This window comes from Pelodiscus sinensis, unplaced genomic scaffold, assembly GCF_049634645.1.
Source record: "Pelodiscus sinensis isolate JC-2024 unplaced genomic scaffold, ASM4963464v1 ctg79, whole genome shotgun sequence".
Lineage (NCBI taxonomy): Eukaryota > Metazoa > Chordata > Testudines > Trionychidae > Pelodiscus > Pelodiscus sinensis.
In genome coordinates this window covers 437,945-456,416 of record NW_027465938.1, presented here as the reverse complement: position 1 = coordinate 456,416, position 18,472 = coordinate 437,945, and the positions used below count along the sequence as shown (strand labels likewise).

General features: G+C 43.2%; 1 protein-coding gene across 1 annotated transcript in view; it reads left to right on the top strand.

Annotated features, from left to right (window-relative positions):
* Window positions 1–18,472, top strand: part of CNTN5 (contactin 5) — a 119,989-nt gene that overhangs the window by 60,593 nt on the left and 40,924 nt on the right. Inside the window, exons 7-8 of the mRNA XM_075917090.1 lie at window positions 13,792–13,862; window positions 16,405–16,639. Of these exons, the coding sequence (XP_075773205.1) occupies window positions 13,792–13,862; window positions 16,405–16,639 (306 nt within the window). The remainder of the gene's footprint in view (window positions 1–13,791; window positions 13,863–16,404; window positions 16,640–18,472) is intronic.

The following is an 18,472-nucleotide window of genomic DNA, read 5'->3' as shown; positions in this document are numbered from 1 at the left end:
TGGGAACTTCTAAGATTGCTCTGCCTTTAGTTACTGCTTCTGCCTCGCCAGTGCAAACAGCATCTTCTTACAGCCAGGTTCCTTTGGCCAGCTTCACTACAACTGGTGCCTGAAGTAGCATGCTATCTACTAAGTCAAATACTTGATAAGATAAGGTTGTCACACAGTGCCTGAGCCTGCTAGGAGACTCCCCCTTTCTAAACTTTCTTCATAAAAGCCCTTCTTATTCTTGACCATCTCATCTGTGCAGAAGTCTGCCTAAGCCAATCCAAAATGTGCCTATGGGAGTGATCTCTTAAATTAGAAGTTTTCAGGCAAGTTATTAAGCAATGGGATAAACCTATTCATAGACTAGTTCTCATCAAAAAGTTTTGCCACGTGTCCTTTTCTGTACAACTACTTTCTCCTCATACAGTGGAGGGTGGATATTTGTTTTTCCTATTGATGCACAGCAAGGTGCAGTTCAGAAAGATGAGCAAGATCTTTTTGATCTTACTGAAGACAGTGGTATTATTGTCACATTACCGAATTGGAGGGAAGCAGCCAGATCGCTGCTGCACCCCTAGGTGGGGGTGCTGGCCCCAGAAATTGGTATGAAAGGGAGCCATGTGGGGTATTGAATGGGAGCTTATTGTTTGTTAATCTTATGTATGCTATTTATGTGAGTATATAATGTCTGTGTGTGTAGGTAGGAATCTGTAATCTGTGTGGAAGCTGAATATTTCTCTGAATGTGGTTAAGCATGGCTATGGACAGGCTGAGTAGCAAAGCCCTGTGGAACAATGGCTCTCAATAGGCTATGGACACACCCAAAGAATGGGATTTGTCACCTGAGGGCAGCCAGCAGGGAACATAGAGATTGGCCTCTGACCAGGTGACTTGCTGCATACAAGAAGAGGCCAGGAAGGAGGTATAAAGAGGCCATGTGGTCGATGCCATTTTGGTTCTCAGCTCAGCACTTTATCCCAGAGGCAGCATTGCAGGGATTGAAGGGCCCGGAAGACCTGTGGACCCATCCTGATCGTAGGATGTGCAATAAGAACTTTTAAACCAGCAGCTGTACATCTCTGCTAGAGCCTGCATCGAGGACTGGGAGATTCGGTGTATATAACGTACTGTACTTTAATAACCTTACTCTCATGCTTTTCTTTCTTGTGATAATAAACCTTCAGGGTACGTCTACACTACAGCGCTAGTTCGAACTAACTTAGTTCGAATTAGTTAATTCGAACTAAGCTAATTCGAACTAACGCATCTAGAACTAAAAAATAGTTCGAACTAGCGTTTTGCTAATTCGAACTAGCAAGTCCACATTGAGTGGACTCTGAATAGGGCTTAAGGATGGCCGGAAGCAGTGCCGGCAGGGCATAAAAGGAGGACTTAGAGCATGGAGATGCTGTCTCAGGCTAGCCGAGGGCTGCGCTTAAAGGGTCCCAACCCCCACCCCGGACACACAGTTCTAAGGGGTGCCCCGCTTGCAAAGAAGTTCTGGCTTGGAGTGCCCGGAGTACCCACACTGGGCATATCACACCACTCGGCCATCAGCCCGGCTGCACTTGCCGCAGGCTGCCATCTGGGGAAAGGGGGCAATTGGGGGGCTGCAGGAGAGCTTCCACCCCCAGAAGCCCGCAGAGCCAGCCCAGTCGTCCCCAACGGGGGCTCGTACCCCATTCCTCCCTCACCTCCTTCCACTTACCCTTCCCTAGCCCCCCTTCTTATTGATGTACAAAATAAAGATAACGTTTCTTCCAACATTGACTCTGTCTTTATTGAAAAAAACTGGGGGAGACTGGGAAAAGGAGGTGGGAGAGGGGAAGAGAAAGGCTGGGAGAAGGGAGGGCAACTAACATGATCAGGGGTTGGGAACAGGTCCCAGATGAAGAAAGGCTACAGAGGCTGGGACTGTTCAGCTTAGAAAAGAGGAGACAGAGGGGGGACAGGATAGAGGTCTCTAAAAGCAGGGGTTGGGTGGAGAGGGTGCATTCAGAAAAGTTCTTCCTGAGTTCCCATAAAGAAGGACTAGAGGACACCAAAGGAAAGGAATGGGTAGCAGGCTTCAAACTAGTAAGAGAAAGTTGTTCTTCTTGACAAAGCAAATAGTTAACCTGTAGAACTCCTTGCTGCAGGGGGCTGTGAAGGCTACAACTAGAACAGAGTTTAAAGGGAAGTGAGATCAAGTCATGGAGGTTGGGTCCATGAAGTGCTATTAGCCAGGGGGTAGGAGCGGTGTCCCTGCCCAAAGTTTGTGGAAGGCTGGAGAGGGATGGCACGAGACAAATGGCTTGGTCACTGTCTTCGGTCCATCCCCTCCAGGGTCCCTAGGGTTGGCCGCTGTCGGCAGACAGGCTACTGGGCTAGATGGACCTTTGGTCTGACCCAGGACGGCCATTCTAAGCTCAGGGCTCAGGGTCGGGGGTCTCAGTGGACCCCCTTGATTTTCATGCACACCTGCTCCTGGGTGGCCAGGCTGGCAGCTCTCCTGCCCTAGACGGCCACTTTCCTATGCCTAGTGCGGAGGTCGTGGATGAGGTCCACGATGTCCGCACTAGTCCAGGAAGGTGCCCGCCTCTTGCGGTCCAGGGCAAGCTCCCGGGAGCCGCCAGCCTGGTCCCGGCAAGAGGGGGTGGGCTGGGGGGCATCGGGTGGGTGGCTCTGTGCCGTGCCAGGTGCAGGGTCTGCTAGCTGGGTGCTGGCAGGCTTGCACCTGGCACGGGCACCGTAGCCAGCCCGTGCCCCTTTAAGGGGTCCGGGGCCGGGAGGGGGGCATAGAGTTTCCCTGGTGTTGGCCAGAGTGGCCACCAGGGAAACCTGGGGAGGGCTAGCCTCCGACTAGTTCGAACTAAAGGGCTACACAGCCCTTAGTTCGAACTAGCTAGTTCGAACTAGGCGTTAGTCCTCGTAAAATGAGGTTTACCTAGTTCGAACTAAGCGCTCTGTTAGTTCGAATTAAGTTCGAACTAACGGAGCGCTAGTGTAGCGCCTAGGAAAGTTAGTTCGAACTAACGTCCGTTAGTTCGAACTAACTTTGTAGTGTAGACATACCGTTAGTTATAGATTCTAAAGGTTTGGCCCAGCGTGATTTGTGGGTAAGATCCAGAGGGTAAATTGACCAGGGATCTGTGGCTGGTTTCTTGGAACCGGACAGAACTTGTTCGGGGTAGGTGGGATTGGGTGCTAGGACCCCCCACCTGTGTATGAGGCCCGGGACCATCTGGGGCACGGATATTGCTGGGGTGTCGGAGGGGTTTTGCTCGGGAGGCTTCAGGCAGGTTGCTGAAGCGCTCTGTGGGACTGGTTTGTGGCCTGTGTGGAGAGGTCACCAGTCGGGGGCTGTAAGTAGCCCCGGATTCGAGCAGTTCGCCCTGAGCGAACGCCCTCAGCTGTGCCCAGACACGGCCCGGTCCGTCACAATTATGTCTTGGTGCACTCAGGCAATGACCTTCCACTACCTTCAAGCTGGTACCCACTTGTTACTTGGACCCTGAACTTTGTCCTGAAATTAACTGGGTCCAGCCTTTAAGACTGTCCACTAAGAGGCTTCAAAACATCAGGATGGTTTTCCTAGAGGCCTTTATCACAACAAGAGTGGCTGAAAGAACTGGTAACAGTCAGCCCCCTATTAACTTCCCCTACATTGTTTTCCACATCAGCCTGTCCTCTTTTTTCTCAAACCAGAACAATATGTTCCTATTTTCTCCATTCATTTTTTACTGCAAATCCTAGATGGAAATATCCTGGGGAAATGGAATCTTAGAAGAGTTAATGTTCTACTGAGGAAAAATTGAAAACTTCAACTAAATGTATGTAGCAGAGAATTTAATTTTTTTTAAAAAGATAAGTCTCCAGCCTCTCAGCCCACTAATCTGTGGGGATATTCAATGCACTCCACATTCATGGCAGGCAGGCTGCCTCTGGACACATGGGAGCTCTGAGATAACACTCAGGCCTGCTGAGCAATGTGATTCTGCCTCACCTCCAACCCAGAGCTGTCATCCACAAGACATGATCATGCCCATATGAATAATCCACAACAGTTGTAATGTAGTGGCTTATACAAACTTGAATTGAGAATAGAGTCTTTGTCTTTCACTGCCCACCATTTTTTGAACCTTCTTCCCCAAATCAGTAACAGGACTAATAAGACAGTATTTAAATACCCATGGCAGCAATTGTTGGAATGGTATCAGGTAATTGACAGAATAATAAACAGGTTTCCACTTGCTTTAATTTTCTAATTAAACCCTAATCTTGTTACTTAGTTCATATTTAGTTAACGTGATTGCTCCTCATAGCTCCTTTCAATGGAATGGCTAATACTGTGATTTCTGGCACATCTAGCTCACAGCTTATTCCAATAGCTCTGTTAATTCTAGCCTTAATACATATTTTATAGGTCCACAAGGTGAAAAGAGCAAATAACATCAATTTAAACGTGCCAGACATTCCACGAAAGAAACCGGGCATTTGGAGCCTGGGGGCAGAGCATCAATTACATTATCTATTCATGCTGAAACGTGGGCTGAAGAGAAATTGAGTAGACTCAGAATTTAACCTGCTAATTGTACATGCAAACTTGATTCTCTGAGCTAATAGACCGATGACATTTAGTTGTAGAAAATTACATATAAGATTAAAATTGCATTACACTAAAGAATAAATATGCCACATTGAACAATTGGTGTCTTTGGTTTGGTTTGTCTGGTTGGTTGGTTTTGTTGTTGTTACTGTTTTCTTTGAGCTGGAGAAACAAGGTTTCAGCATTTCTATTGATTTTGATTAATTTTATTGAACAATAAAATCCACTGCTATATTGAGATTTCATGATGTTTAAATGGATTATTAAGGCCTTTAAGGGTAAGGGGACTTCCTCCACACAAAAGGAAAAATAGAAAGAAGATATTGATCACTAGCTGCATGGGTTTGTGCACAGGTATGTTTAAAAACAATCCACTAACTGGTATGTAAAATTGCAGAAGCCAGATCCAAGTAAAGTACTGTGTGTTACCAGCAAATAAACTGGAAAATTCAAAAGATTGTCTTCTGATATTTTCCTAACACCTATATCATAGCACTTAAGTTCCCAGTTCCTTATGTTGCAGTTTTGAGAGACTCGTGCATCAGATATTTCAAGTGAATGATAATTTTGTTTATCTATTACTAAAATGCAAATGTCCTACATATAAAAAAAATCTTTAACACCAAGTGTGTTGTTTTTTTCCCCTCAATATTTACCGAACAGTTAAATATGGTGCATTACTTCTTCAGAGAAGCTAATGTATTTTCTCATCTTGTTCCAGTACAGATGAGGTAGGAAATATTTTCCTGGGAGAATGAGAACATGGGGACTAGACTTTCTTGCTGTGATAGGTTTTTTTACTTAACATTTGTCAGGTTCCCAGATGTGTACTGCAGAGTATATGTAAGGGAAACAAGATAAAAAAAAAAACCTGCCGAGTTTGTTGTTATTTTGGTCCTTGGATTAGGAAGTTTTGTCAAGCTGCTGACAAATCTTATTTCGTAATTGAGATAAAGAACTGAGAAAAGAAGAGGTTTTTTTAAAAGTACAAGTCTTAAAACATATAAAAAAATCTAAAACAAACAAATTGTTGAAGTTACTTTAACAATTTCAATAAGGACTAAAACCAAGTTTAATAATTCATCTTCCCTAAGGAATGAAGCACTGTCTAAATCTTTTCTTTTTTTTTTAAAGATGAAATGCTTCTACCTTTATATAGAAAGCCTTCTTGCAAAAAAAATCTTCATGATGATAACAATTGAGCAGAGTAAGCAGGGTTTGTGGTGAAGGCAGTGAGCTGGCTAGATTCAGTCCCTGGATCTGCCAGAATACATCTTGGTCATGTAAACAGTTTACTATGTGAAAAATAAAAGCATAACTATGCTCCTTTCTATCTTGGCTTCAAGGCAAGTATCACTTCCCCATGTTTGTACATTGAATTTTGATCATGGCTATGGCATTTAGGAGCTACTGTAATATAAAAATTCATAAATTGGTCATAGTATTGATCATTACTCTCCTTGAACATCAAAACTTGCATAATTGAAGGAAGATTGTTTAATATTTCCTTAAATACATAAAAGAGAAACACAGTAACACACACTGATTGAATGATTATTTTATTTACTTAATGTTACATTATTCATAAGGATGACATTTTCAGAAGTGATCCAGCAGTCTATTGGATGCTTCAGTTTTAGAGTCCTGAACTTGAGAAGTGTTAGCTTAAGTTTCCAAAGAGCTGAGCTCCTGCAACAGCCATTAAAGTCAGGGGGAACTATGGATTATCTGGAAACCAGACATACACTGTTTCAATTGCACACCCCAAAGCAGTGGCCATATTTGAAAACATAATGCCCAATATTTGAGAAAGAGGAAGGTAGATAGATCCTGACCAAAAAGAGGTGACAGTCAGCTGACTTTCATTTTAAAGGTGTTTTTAAATCTTTACAGTGGCCTACCACTGTTTCCATTGAAATCAGTGGATAGTTTACCTTTTCCTTTACTGGAAACAGACTCAGGCCAATGATAAGCTCTGTTAACATTACTTTAATTGCTAAAATCTACTGTATAATTACCAGTTTCTGGAAGCTAGAATTAGACTTGTGTTGTCAGTGTCTATTTCAGCTCATTATGGCAGTGCAGTCAAGGCATATACTTCAATCACTTTACGGAGCAACAGTTAAGATATGTTTATTGTTATAATTGGTCTCTTTTGATTCTAATTTCACCAGAACCTACAGTCATTCCACATAAAAACCATCATTAAAGTTAATACTATACGTATGTGTGTGTATGCGTGTGCGCGTGTGTACGTGCATGTGTTCTAAAAATAAGTGCTGTACTGTTTTTAAAATGCAATCAGCTTGTACTGAAGAGTTATTCATGAATTCTTGGACAACTTGCCTCTTATTTATACTTCATTAAGTTTTGTGCATCTCCTTGTTCCTGTCATATAGATGTAGCCCTTTCTTGCCTCATATTTTAAGAGCACTGCCAGATGCTTCTGAGAGCTTTTGGAGACTACGTTCCCTGTGTTGGCTTTTCAAGGACATTTGGTTTTTGTTCCTTTTTAGGCTACAGTGAGAAGCAAAGTCTTTTGTGTGTTTCTGGGGTTTTATCATGTTTATTTGAAAACAGTCTCTGTTTTTGCAGCCAGGCCTACAGTTAAGTTCAGCCAAAACGTCATGTGCAGGCCCACTGACAGTGGGAGAGGAGGCAAAGGGGGCAATTGCCCCATGGCCTGGTGATTCAAAAGGGCCTGAGGCTCCCAGCCACCACCGCTGCTACTGCGGCAGCACCAGTGGCAAGAGCCCTGGGCTCTTAAAATTGCTGCCAGAGCACCTCACCATGTGCTCTGGATAGGAGTAAGGACAGGTGGGGGAGGGGAGAGGAGGAGGCAGCATGGTGCAGCACGCTCCCAGGGGCACTGAAGGCTGGCTGCCCCCACCCGTGCCCCTTCCATCTGAGGCCCTGCCCCTTCCAGGAGGGCAAAGCCTCTCTCTCACACACACCTTGCCCAAGGCCTGGAAAGTCTGTCTGCCCCCCATGATCATTGGACAAGTCTCTCTGTTTTTATTCCCGCCAAATTCACAGTGAAGTCATTGCGAGTTTTGCCTGTGTATGGGTTGCACTGTTTTTACCCAGTTAACTTGACGTGTGGACATCAATACCTTTTGGAAGATGATCACAACCTGTTTGGACACGCACATTTTAACCCACTCCACATCCTCAGCAGTTTTCGATGTATGTAAAAGATAATGTAGCCACACATACACCACCTCTGACAGAGATAAATTATGCACCTTCAGAAAAAGACTCAATTTCCCAGATGCTATGTTTGAAAGACACGGATGTTGCAGGAGCAGAGAGTCCCAGTGGAGGGCCACCAGCAGGGAGTCCTGTATACTGGCAGGGCAGTGGCCTGCCCATAGCGAGCTGGTAAGTGGCTGCCTGGCAAGGCTGAGTGCCACAGCAGTGGCAGTGGTGCACAGCTGCCTGGTGAAGTCCAGGAGTGGCGGCAGCAGCAACTGTTCAGCATGTGGGGGTACACCCAGGAGTCTGGTGGGCCAGGCATGGGCTGGGGGGGGCAGTGGTAGAGGGGCCAAAAATGACCTCCTCTGGTCCAGAAAATCCCTCATCCAGGACTGGTCAGGTCCCGAGAGGGCTGGACCAGGGATGTCTAACATGTAATGGAAGTCTTGTTTATTCTAACAAATTAACATACCTCTGACATCTAATGGACAGTAAAATGTAGAGGTTTTAGCTTCAGGATCGTGCCCTTATTGCTCCGTCATTTACAAAACTCCTTTACATTTCTGGCTAGGTTAGTATACCCAGCACATTTACATTTAATGCAGAAGTATCTTAGTGTGTATCACAGCTTATCATTAATATCTTGAAAACCAGGAAGGTACTAATTATATGGTAATAAACATAGTTTATGAGTGAATAAATACTGTTATAAAACTATATACTATGATATTCCTGTGGAAAACTGCTAATATACAGCCTTAGTGCCTGGAAAAAATGTTTTCTTTTAATAGTTGTCTTCATTTAACCATTATTCATCTCTGAGTGTTCCCTTGTGACTGTATATATTGTGGTTTGGTGCAGTGCGGAGGAAATTTATTCCTTTGACACATTTACTCTTTTTTAATGGTTATTCATTTGAGAGAGTTTCACTGTATGACTGTATATTTTACAGTTTGGTGCAAAGGAGATTCATTCTTTTGACAGGTTTATTCTTATAACATTTATTCTTTTAAGTGGGGCTTCTGTCTTTAAGACTATTACCAAGAATACTCTAGAAAGAAGACATTGGCCCTCTTTTCTGGTTGATCTAAAAATAAGGCCCTCAAGTTGGATACTTCAAAGGAACATAGTGTTCTGAATCAATAATATGATATCAAAGTCAACAAGGAGTACTCTTTTCATATTGCCGCACTACCAAAGAAACCTTATAAATGTAATTTTGAAGAATATTTGAAATTAGATCCTATGTTTGCTTAACACCACACTCTGTGTAGATATGATTTGATGGTCATTTATTGCATGTTAATAAACTTCCAGTTGACTATAAAATCATATTTATTGATGTCTTACCACTACAGACCATACATCACATTACTGAACACTGTAATATGAAAGTTTCAGAGCAAAATTTCCCTCTCCCTTCTGCTCTGTACTTTTATATTTGTTGCATAAACTGCAGGGGGGTGGAGGTTCAATCAAAATTTCATTGATAAAAGTAGAAGTTCCATGTGGGAAACATTATTGGATACCTAATAAAGTTACAGAGTCAGAATCAGAGAGGAAAATTATTATTTTTTCACTCGTGCTTGTCAAATGACCCTATGGCCATACACATCAAGGTGGTAACATATCACCAATATTAAAAAATATAGCATCTGAGTGCCAACTGCTAGAAATGAAGGAGGCCACTAATACTCTTATGAGGATTCTAGGAAGGTTTTGAGATATTTGCCAAAGAGAAGAGCAAAACAATCCATTTCAATTAAAGAAAACAATAAGCAACTGCAACTTATCTCCTTAGTGAAACTGTCCTTCTCTGCTCTTCTTTTGCAATATGACTGCAAGGCGTCACTTGATCATCTGATTACATGTAGGTCAAGTGCTACTGGTAGAGAATAACTACATAGACCAGTGATAGAAATGTAGCCGTGTTAGTCTGGGGTAGTTGAAGCAAAATGCAGGACAATGTAGCACTTTAAAGACTAACAAGATGGTTTATTAGATGATGAGCTTTCGTGGGCCAGACCCACTTCCTCAGATCAAATAGTGGAAGAAAGTAGTCACAACCATATATACCAAAGGATACAATTAAAAAAATGAACAAATATGAAAAGGACAAATCACATTGCAGAACAGAAGGGGGATGCGGGGGGGGGGGAGGGGGAGGAAGAAAGGTAAGTGTCTGTGAATTGATGATATTAAAGGTAGGGAGAGTGGGATGTTTGTGAGTTAATGGTATTACAGGTGATAATTGGGGAAACTGTCTTGGTAATGGGTGAGATAGTTCAAATTCTTGTTAAGTCCTTGTTGGCAAGTGTCGAATTTTAACATGAATGACAGTTCAGAGGATTCCCTTTCAAGTGCAGATGTAAAAGGTCTTTGTAGCAGAATGCAGGTGGCTAAGTCATTTAGAGAGTGTCCTTTCTGGTTAAAGTGGCAAGAAACTGTTTTCTCTTTGTGATCTTGTCTGATATCTGTTTTGTGGGCATTAATCCTTTGGCGAAGTGTCTGAGATGTTTGTCCAATGTACATAGCAGACGGACACTTTCGGCACATGATAGCATAGATTATATTTCTGGATGCGCAGGAATATGTGTTCTTGATCTTATAACTCACTTGGTTAGGTCCAATAATGGTATCAGCAGAATGAATATGTGGACAAAGCTGGCAACGGGGTTTGTTGCAAGGGAAGGTACCAGGGTTGGTATTAGTGTAGTATGTCCTGTGGTGGTTGGTAAGAATCATCTTGAGGTTAGGTGGTTGTCTATAGGAGACTATGGGTCTGTCTCCCAGAGCCTCTTTGAGTATGGTATCCTGTTCCAATATAGGCTGTAGTTTATTGATAATGTGTTGGACAGGTTTAAGTTGGGGGTTGTAGGTGATGACAAGTGGTGTTCTATTGTTGGTTTTCTTGGGTCTGTCTTGAAGTAGATGGTTTCTAGGTATTCGTCTGGCTCTTTCAATTTGCTTTTTTATTTCTCTGGGTGGGTAGTTGAGATTTATAAATGCTTGGTAGAGATCCTGAAGCTTCTGGTCTCTGTCAGTGGGATTAGAGCAGATGCGGTTGTATCGAAGGGCTTGGCTATAGACGATGGATTGTGTGGTGTGTTCTGGATGGGAGCTGGATGCATGTAGGTAACTGTATGAGTCGGTGGGTTTTCTGTAGAGAGTGGTGTCTAATTTTCCATTGTTGATTTGTATGGTGGTGTCCAGGAAGTGGATCTCTCGTGTAGAATGGTCCAGGCTGAGGTTGATGGTGGGGTGTAGGTTGTTGAAATCTCTGTGGAATATCTCCAGTGTTTCTTGGCCATGCGTCCAGATCATAAAGATGTCATCGATGTACCGTAGGTAGAGGAGGGGTGAAAGGGGATGGGAGTTGAGGAAACGTTGTTCTAGGTCAGCCATAAAAATGTTAGCATACTGTGGGGCCATGCGTGTACCCATGGCTGTGCCGCTGATCTGGAGGTATAAGTTGTTCTCAAACTGGAAATAATTGTGGGTGAGAACAAAGTTACATAGGTCTGCTATCAGGTTGGCAGTAGTGTCCTCTGGGATAGTGTTTCTAATTGCTTGTAATCCGTCTTCATGTGGGATGTTGGTATATAGAGCTTCTACATCCATGGTGGCAAGGATGGTATTATTGGAGAGGTTATCGATGTTTTGTAGTTTCCTTAGGAAGTCAGTAGTGTCTCGGGGATAGCTGGGGGTATTGGTTATGAAGGGTTTGAGAAGAGTGTCTACATAGCTGGATAGACCAGTAGTGAGCGTGCCAATACCAGAGATGATGGGACGTCCGGGGTGACCAGTGTTTCTCAACCTTATTTATAAAGTATCCCTTTTTCAAAAAAAAATTATAAGTACCCCTAGTACTTACAGTTTTCAGACACACACAATTTTTTTCTACCATTGCAACACATTTGTTTAAACAACTTAATCGTAGCTGGGCAGGCGATGAGATTGTTGGGTGCAAAAAGTATAAAAATAATTAAGCGCTATAAAACTTAAAACAAAAATTCAGTTTTCTCCAAATTTCAGTTGTATTGACATACCTCCCCAGACTTCTCTTGAGTACCCTTAAGGGTACTCATCCCACTGGGTGAGAAACACTGGTATAGACCAGGTGTGGGCAACAAATGACCTTTGGGCTGGATGCAATTTGTTAGGATTGGCCCCTAGTGGGCCGCCAAACACTTTGTTTACCTAAGTGTCTGTAGGTATCGCTGCCTGCAGCTCCCATTGGCCCCAGCTCTCCATGCTTGGCCAATAGGAGCTACAAGAAATGGTGGCCACGTTTACACTGCTTCCCACATCTCCCATTGCTGGGAACAGTAAACCATGACCAACGGGAGCTGTGAGCAGCTGTACCTGTGGATGTGCAGGTAAATTAAGTGTCTGACAGCACTGGAGGGGCTAACCCTGGAAAACCATGTCCAGCCTGCGGGCTGTTTATTGTCCATCCCTGTTATATAGCCTCACTAAGCACAGTAAATGGGGAACTGAAAGGAAAAAGCTACAGTTAGCATATTTCTTAGGTGAACATATCTCAGCAGGAAAGAAGCAATTCATGCCTCAAAATTTCTCAGGTCATTCAGATGAGAACTGTAGACACCACAGCAAAACTTGTATTTTAAAAATATATATACATGTAAATAGGCACACACATTTCCTGTTTGGCATCGCATTTACATCAATGTAAATCAGAAATAACTACTGTGTAGCCAGTGGAGATAAGGCAACGTTAAATAAAATAAAAATTGAGCATTTTTCTTCTTTTTTCAGTGCAAATAGGCTAAAGGCTCCAAAATTCCATACAAATCAATTCTGAAGTGTGTGTGAGTTTTATCATTTAAGCTCTACAATATTATTATTGAACTTAAGCCCTTAATGATTAACACAAGAAACAGAGGGAATTGTGTGCATTTATTTAAATGTGTTTTCTCTTTGTAGTTCAAAGGCACAGTGCTACCCAATAAATAAGCTAAATGGCATACAATAATGTTTTAACGGTTAATGCCTCGCAGTACCTTTCTGCAATTGATGTATGTACTAGTTTGTGAGGAAGAAAAGAGAAGGTTCCTATCCTAGAATGCTTTTAATCAAATAAAGAATGTAGATATAAACCACACTGAGTACATACATTCATGCCACATAAGTCATTTTAGGAGTTTCAGTAGATGTGGAAAAGGAGAGAAAAGAAATTACACGAATCCAAGCAAAGCAAGTATTTTCCAAATTTGGAAAGCGTACAATACTGATGACAGCTGCAATATTTTTCTCTGTCGTTTTGACATCGTCCCAGATATGCTGTTTGTTGGTTCTATAAATTCATACATGTGTGTAAAGCAAATCAATAAAGCTTAATGACCTACATTTTCAGAAAGGACCAGTAATTTGGAATGCTTCTGTTGCTGAATGTCTAACTTGAAATGATAAACAGGTGCTCAGCACTGTATGAAAATCAGGCGGCATTAAGTTGCCTGAGGTTGGATACCCAGAAATTAAAACACCTAGACTCACTGATCACTTATGAAAATTTAGGCAACTATTGTTTTTGTATTCAAACTTTTCCCTGAACACTGAAATACACCAGATTTCTGGCATTTGCTTTTCTTTTAAAGAGGCAACTGGAAAACAAATACTAAAAATGTAACAAATACCATACATGTACAAATAGAATTCCAGCAAAATACACTTTAAAATCAACAGCTAGTTAAAATGCAAGATAACCTGGAGGATAGTTGTTATTCTTTTTTAAAGATTCGTGTAATTTCTTTTCTCTCCTTTTCCACATCTATACTTGTCTTCTCACCAGTATGTGTTCAGTTGGAAATCACTAAATGGATTGCATGGTTCCCTACAATGCAATCAGAAAACTCAGACAAATTCTTTTTACTGTAATGTTTTGTCTTTTGTTATATTTGACCTGATTTGACAGTTTACTGCCTTCTGGAGTAGGTTATTACTATAGGGAAAACATCAATAACTTGGACATTCTCTTTTTTTGCTTTTTTTGTTCATAGTTCCAAAGACAGCACCAGCTAATGTCAGTGGCAGAAGTGGAAGACGGCATGAATTAGTAATAGCATGGGAGGTAAGGGACTCTTTTTGATTAAAGGTCCTGTTTCATATTGACTTCTTTGTGGGCAGAGTGAGGAGAACAGGACTGAAGTTCCCTACAGCAAATCTTATCAGGATATGAACACAAAATATCATTTCTTAAATGTGCATTAAGGTCTCAAAGGGGTTCATATTTCCATGTGATGAGAGCAAAGGACAGCTTGGAGAATCTACCTCTAAAAGCAGAAGCCCCAAAGTAAAGTTTATTCGTTTTTGCCTTCCTTCTCACTCAGTCTGCTACAGTTGATCTTGCATTACTAGATATGCTATGAATTCTGCACAAGATGCAGTGCTAACTCAGCGTGTGAGAAAGAGACTACATTTGCATTAACTCCTCCCTCAGGTAAGAGGGTAAGTGAGAATACTAACAACTCTACAGAGGGCCACAGTCTTAGTAGATGTAAATTTCATTCACTTCAGTGGGTCTGTGCTGACTTACACAACTTTTTGGAGAGCTTCTCAGGCAATCTTCCCAGCCACCATCACACACAGCATTCAGTTTGGCATTCTGTGTTGATTTGCCCCACAGTGAAAACAATTATTTCCATAACAAATAATGCAAACTAGAGTGAAATTACTTTCATCAACCTGAGAAAATGCAATCTCCAAATTGGGCAGAAGATTTCAGTGCTTTCCTTTGTTTTTATTTAACCCTGTGCTAGCATTATGTCCAATAAATATCTTTCTACTATTACTGTTTGCAACAAAGCAAATGTGCATCACAAACATCTCACGTTAGATAGAAAAGCAAGTAGTCCTTTAGCTCGTTAGAGACCAACTATATATAGGGGGGGGGGGGAGAGAGAGAGAGAGAGAGAAAGAAAGAGAGAATCATGTGCTTTCATGGGCAAAACCCACTTACTCAGATGACAATAGCCAAGTTAGTAATAAATCCAAGTATTGCATATGTTTTAATTATAAACCAGCAGAGTGAGTGCACTTAAAATTTTCTTTTGTTTTAAAAGATTTCTACCATTTCCAATTATATTTTCTGCCTCTACATGGGGAATTCCGCTGAAAATGATAGTTGATCTTAATAGATAACACATAAAAATTGTGTAACTAAAAATCAGAAAGCTGAATTTGTTGCTAAGGACCTTATCCTGGCACATAGAATACCTTTCTCTGAGAGCAGTCTCATGCAAGTCAGGGCAGATTATTCAGTGTGAGTAGAGGTGACAGAATCAATCTTATTAAATATACTGGAGCACTGATTGTGAATATCAATAAAACGAAGACAATGGTATTTGGAGATAAGGAAATAGGAAGGAAAATCTGTGTAGATGGGATCGAACTAGAGAACATAGAGAACTTCTCGTATTTGGGGAGCAACATGACGTATGATCTAGACTGTAAGAAGAAAATAGCAACTAGAATAGCAAAAGCAAGAGTGAGTTTGAAGGTGATGGATAAAATCTGGAAAAGTAAAGCGATTAGCTTAGTAATGAAGCCGAGCTTCTTGAAAATGTGTGTATTTAGCAGCATGTTATACGGTTGTGAGACATGGGTGATAATGAAAGATTCGAAGAGAAGGATATTGGTGTTCGAGAGGAGTTGTTATAGAAAGATCCTGAGAATAGGATGGATGCAGAAGGTCACCAACAAGAAATTATAAAGGAAGATACAGCAAAAAGAGAACCTACTGCAGAAGGTTATACAATGAAAGTTACAGCTATTCGGGCATATCTGCTGAATGAACAATGAGCGAAAAGTTTAAGACCCTGATATTCAGCATAATGGATGGTCTGAATAGGAAAAGCAACCCCATAGAGAATGGGAGATGATATAGTAAATTGGTGCAGAGTTAGTCTACAGAAACTAAGCCACTCTGCACTGGAGAGGGAAAGCTAGAAGGAAATATGGTATGTCTACGCTACCACCCTAGTTCGAACTAGGGTGGTTAATGTAGTCATACGAACTTGCAAATGAAGCCCGGGATTTGAATTTCTCGGGCTTCATTTGCATGTTGCCGGGCGCCGCCATTTTTAAACGTCCGCTAGTGCGGACTCCGTGCCCACGGCTACATGCGGCACGAACTAGGTAGTTCGGACTAGGCTTCCTATTCTGAACTACCTGTATGCCTCGTAGCCGTGGGCACGGAGTCCGCACTAGCGGACGTTTAAAAATGGCGGCGCCCGGCAACATGTAAATGAAGCCCGGGAAATTCAAATCCCGGGCTTCATTTGAAAGTTCGTATGACTACATTAACCACCCTAGTTCGAACTAGGGTGGTAGTGTAGACATACCCATAGTGAGGGAGGCATCGGACACCAATGGGTGTTGAGCACATGGTTGTTGATGATGATGAGAACCTCAGCTGGTATAATTTGTCATTGGTCTGTCCCCCAAAAACCTATAGAATAAACTGCCCTGACCAGGGAAGCTGTATTCAGCACAGTTCTCTTACTTTATAAGATTACCCCTGTTAAATTGCCAGCCTATATTTGCCCATTGTGGTCACGTCCAGAGTAATAAGGTTTAAAATATATGTGAATTAACCAAGCTTTTCTTTTTAGCCAGTATCAGAAGAGTTCCAGAATGGGGAAGGATTTGGATACATTGTGGCTTTCAGACCGAATGGAACAAGAGGGTGGAAAGAAAAAATGGTGACACCCTCAGATGCTTCCATGTTCATCTATAGAGATGAAAGCGTGCCTCCTCTGACTCCCTTTGAGGTGAAAGTTGGTGTATATAATAACAAAGGTGATGGACCCTTCAGCCCCATTGTGGTCATCTGTTCAGCTGAGGGAGGTCAGTTTGGGAGATTGTCCGCATGTTTTAAATTATATATAAGCAATGAGAATAATAATGATACAGAATTTTTCATTCCTAGATCACAAAGCATTTTACAAAGCAGATAAGTATCATTGTGGTTGAACCTGTGGTACTGGGAGGTGACATAGAATCATAGAAGATTAGTGTTGGAAGAGACCTCCAGAGCTGAAAGCAGGATCAACCCCAACTATATCATTCTAGCCAGCGCTTTGTCAATCCTGGCTATAAAAACCTCTAAGGATGGAGATTCTCTCACCTTCTAGACAACCCATTTCAGGGTTTTACCATCCTACAACTGAAGTAGTTTTTCCTACTATCCAGCCTAGACCTCTCCCACTGAAACTTGAAACCATTTCTTCTGGTTGTATTCCCACCAGCACTGAGAACTGACTAGTTCCACTCCCTTTGAAACCAACCTTCAGGTAGTTAAAGGCTTCTATCAAATCTCACCTCCCCACTCCCCATTCTTCTCTTCTACAGACTAAATAAGTCCAGGTCTCTCAGCCTCTCCTCAAAAGTAATGAGTCATAGCCCCCTAAATCATTTTTGTTGCCCTTTACTGGACTTTCTCCAATTTGTCTACATCCTTTCTGTAGTGGGCAACCCAAAACTGTAGACAGTACTCCAGATGTGGCCTCACCAATGCCGAATCGAGGGGAATAATCATTACCCTTGATCTGCTGGCAGTGCTCCTACTAATGAAGCCCAATATGCTACTAATGTAACCTTCTGAGCAACACAGGAACACTGTGGACTCATATCCAGCTTCTCATCTGTTGTTATCCCTAGCAAGTATAGGCAGTCCCAGGGTAACATACAAGATAGGGACTGTAGGTTTGTTCTTAAGTTGAATCTGTATGTAAGTTGGAACTGGCGTCAGCCGCTGCTGAAATTGATCAGTTTCAACCACGGCTGAATCTGGATGCCAGTTCTGACTTACATATGGATTCAACTTAAGAAACCCAGGCATCCCCAAGACAGCTGCTGCTGAAACTGATCAGCGGCTGATTCCAGGAAGCCTGGGGCAAAGCAACTCTGCCTCGGGCTTCCTGTAGTCAGCCCCTGGTCAGTTTCAGCAGTGGCTGACTTGGGAATGCCTGGGGCAGAGCAGCTGGGGTGCTGCTGGGTTGCTACAGTAGCGCGGCTCCTCGGCGCTACTGGAGCAACCCAGCAGCACCCCAGCTGCTCTGCCCCAGGCGTCCTGATTCAGCTGCTGCTGAAACTGACCAGCAGTGGCTGAATCAGGACGCCTGGGGCAGAGCAGCTGGGGTGCTGCCGGGTTGGTCCCGAGCGGCGCTGAGGGACCAACCCGGCAGCCCCCAGCTGCTCTACCCCAGGGGTAGCAAGAAAAGCCTGGTCTGCTGGGGGGGGGCACTAGCTGCACCCTCCCCGCCCCCCCCCCAGCAGACCAGGTTGACGTGGAGCAAAGCCACAGAGCACGCGGGCAGTGGGATAGTCCAGGCGCGCCACGGCTGTCCCACTGCTGGCGTGCTCCGAGGCTTTGCTCCCCATCTCCCTGGTCTGCTGGTCAGACCAGGGAGACGGAGAGCAAAGCCGTGGAGCACGCCCGCAGCGGGACAGCCTGGGCGTGCCTGGGCTGTCCCCCTGCGGGCGTGCTCCAAGGCTTTGCTCCCCGTCTCCCTGCAGACCAGGCGGCGGCTTTGCTCTGGTGTCCCTGGTCTGCTGGGGGGGGTCCAGTGGCTTTGCTGGACCCCCCCCCCCAGCAGACCAGGGGGACCAGGAGAAGCTTTTCTCGCCCCGGAGGACACGGGTGGCGACCCGCCACCCGTGAGCTCCGGGGCGAGAAAA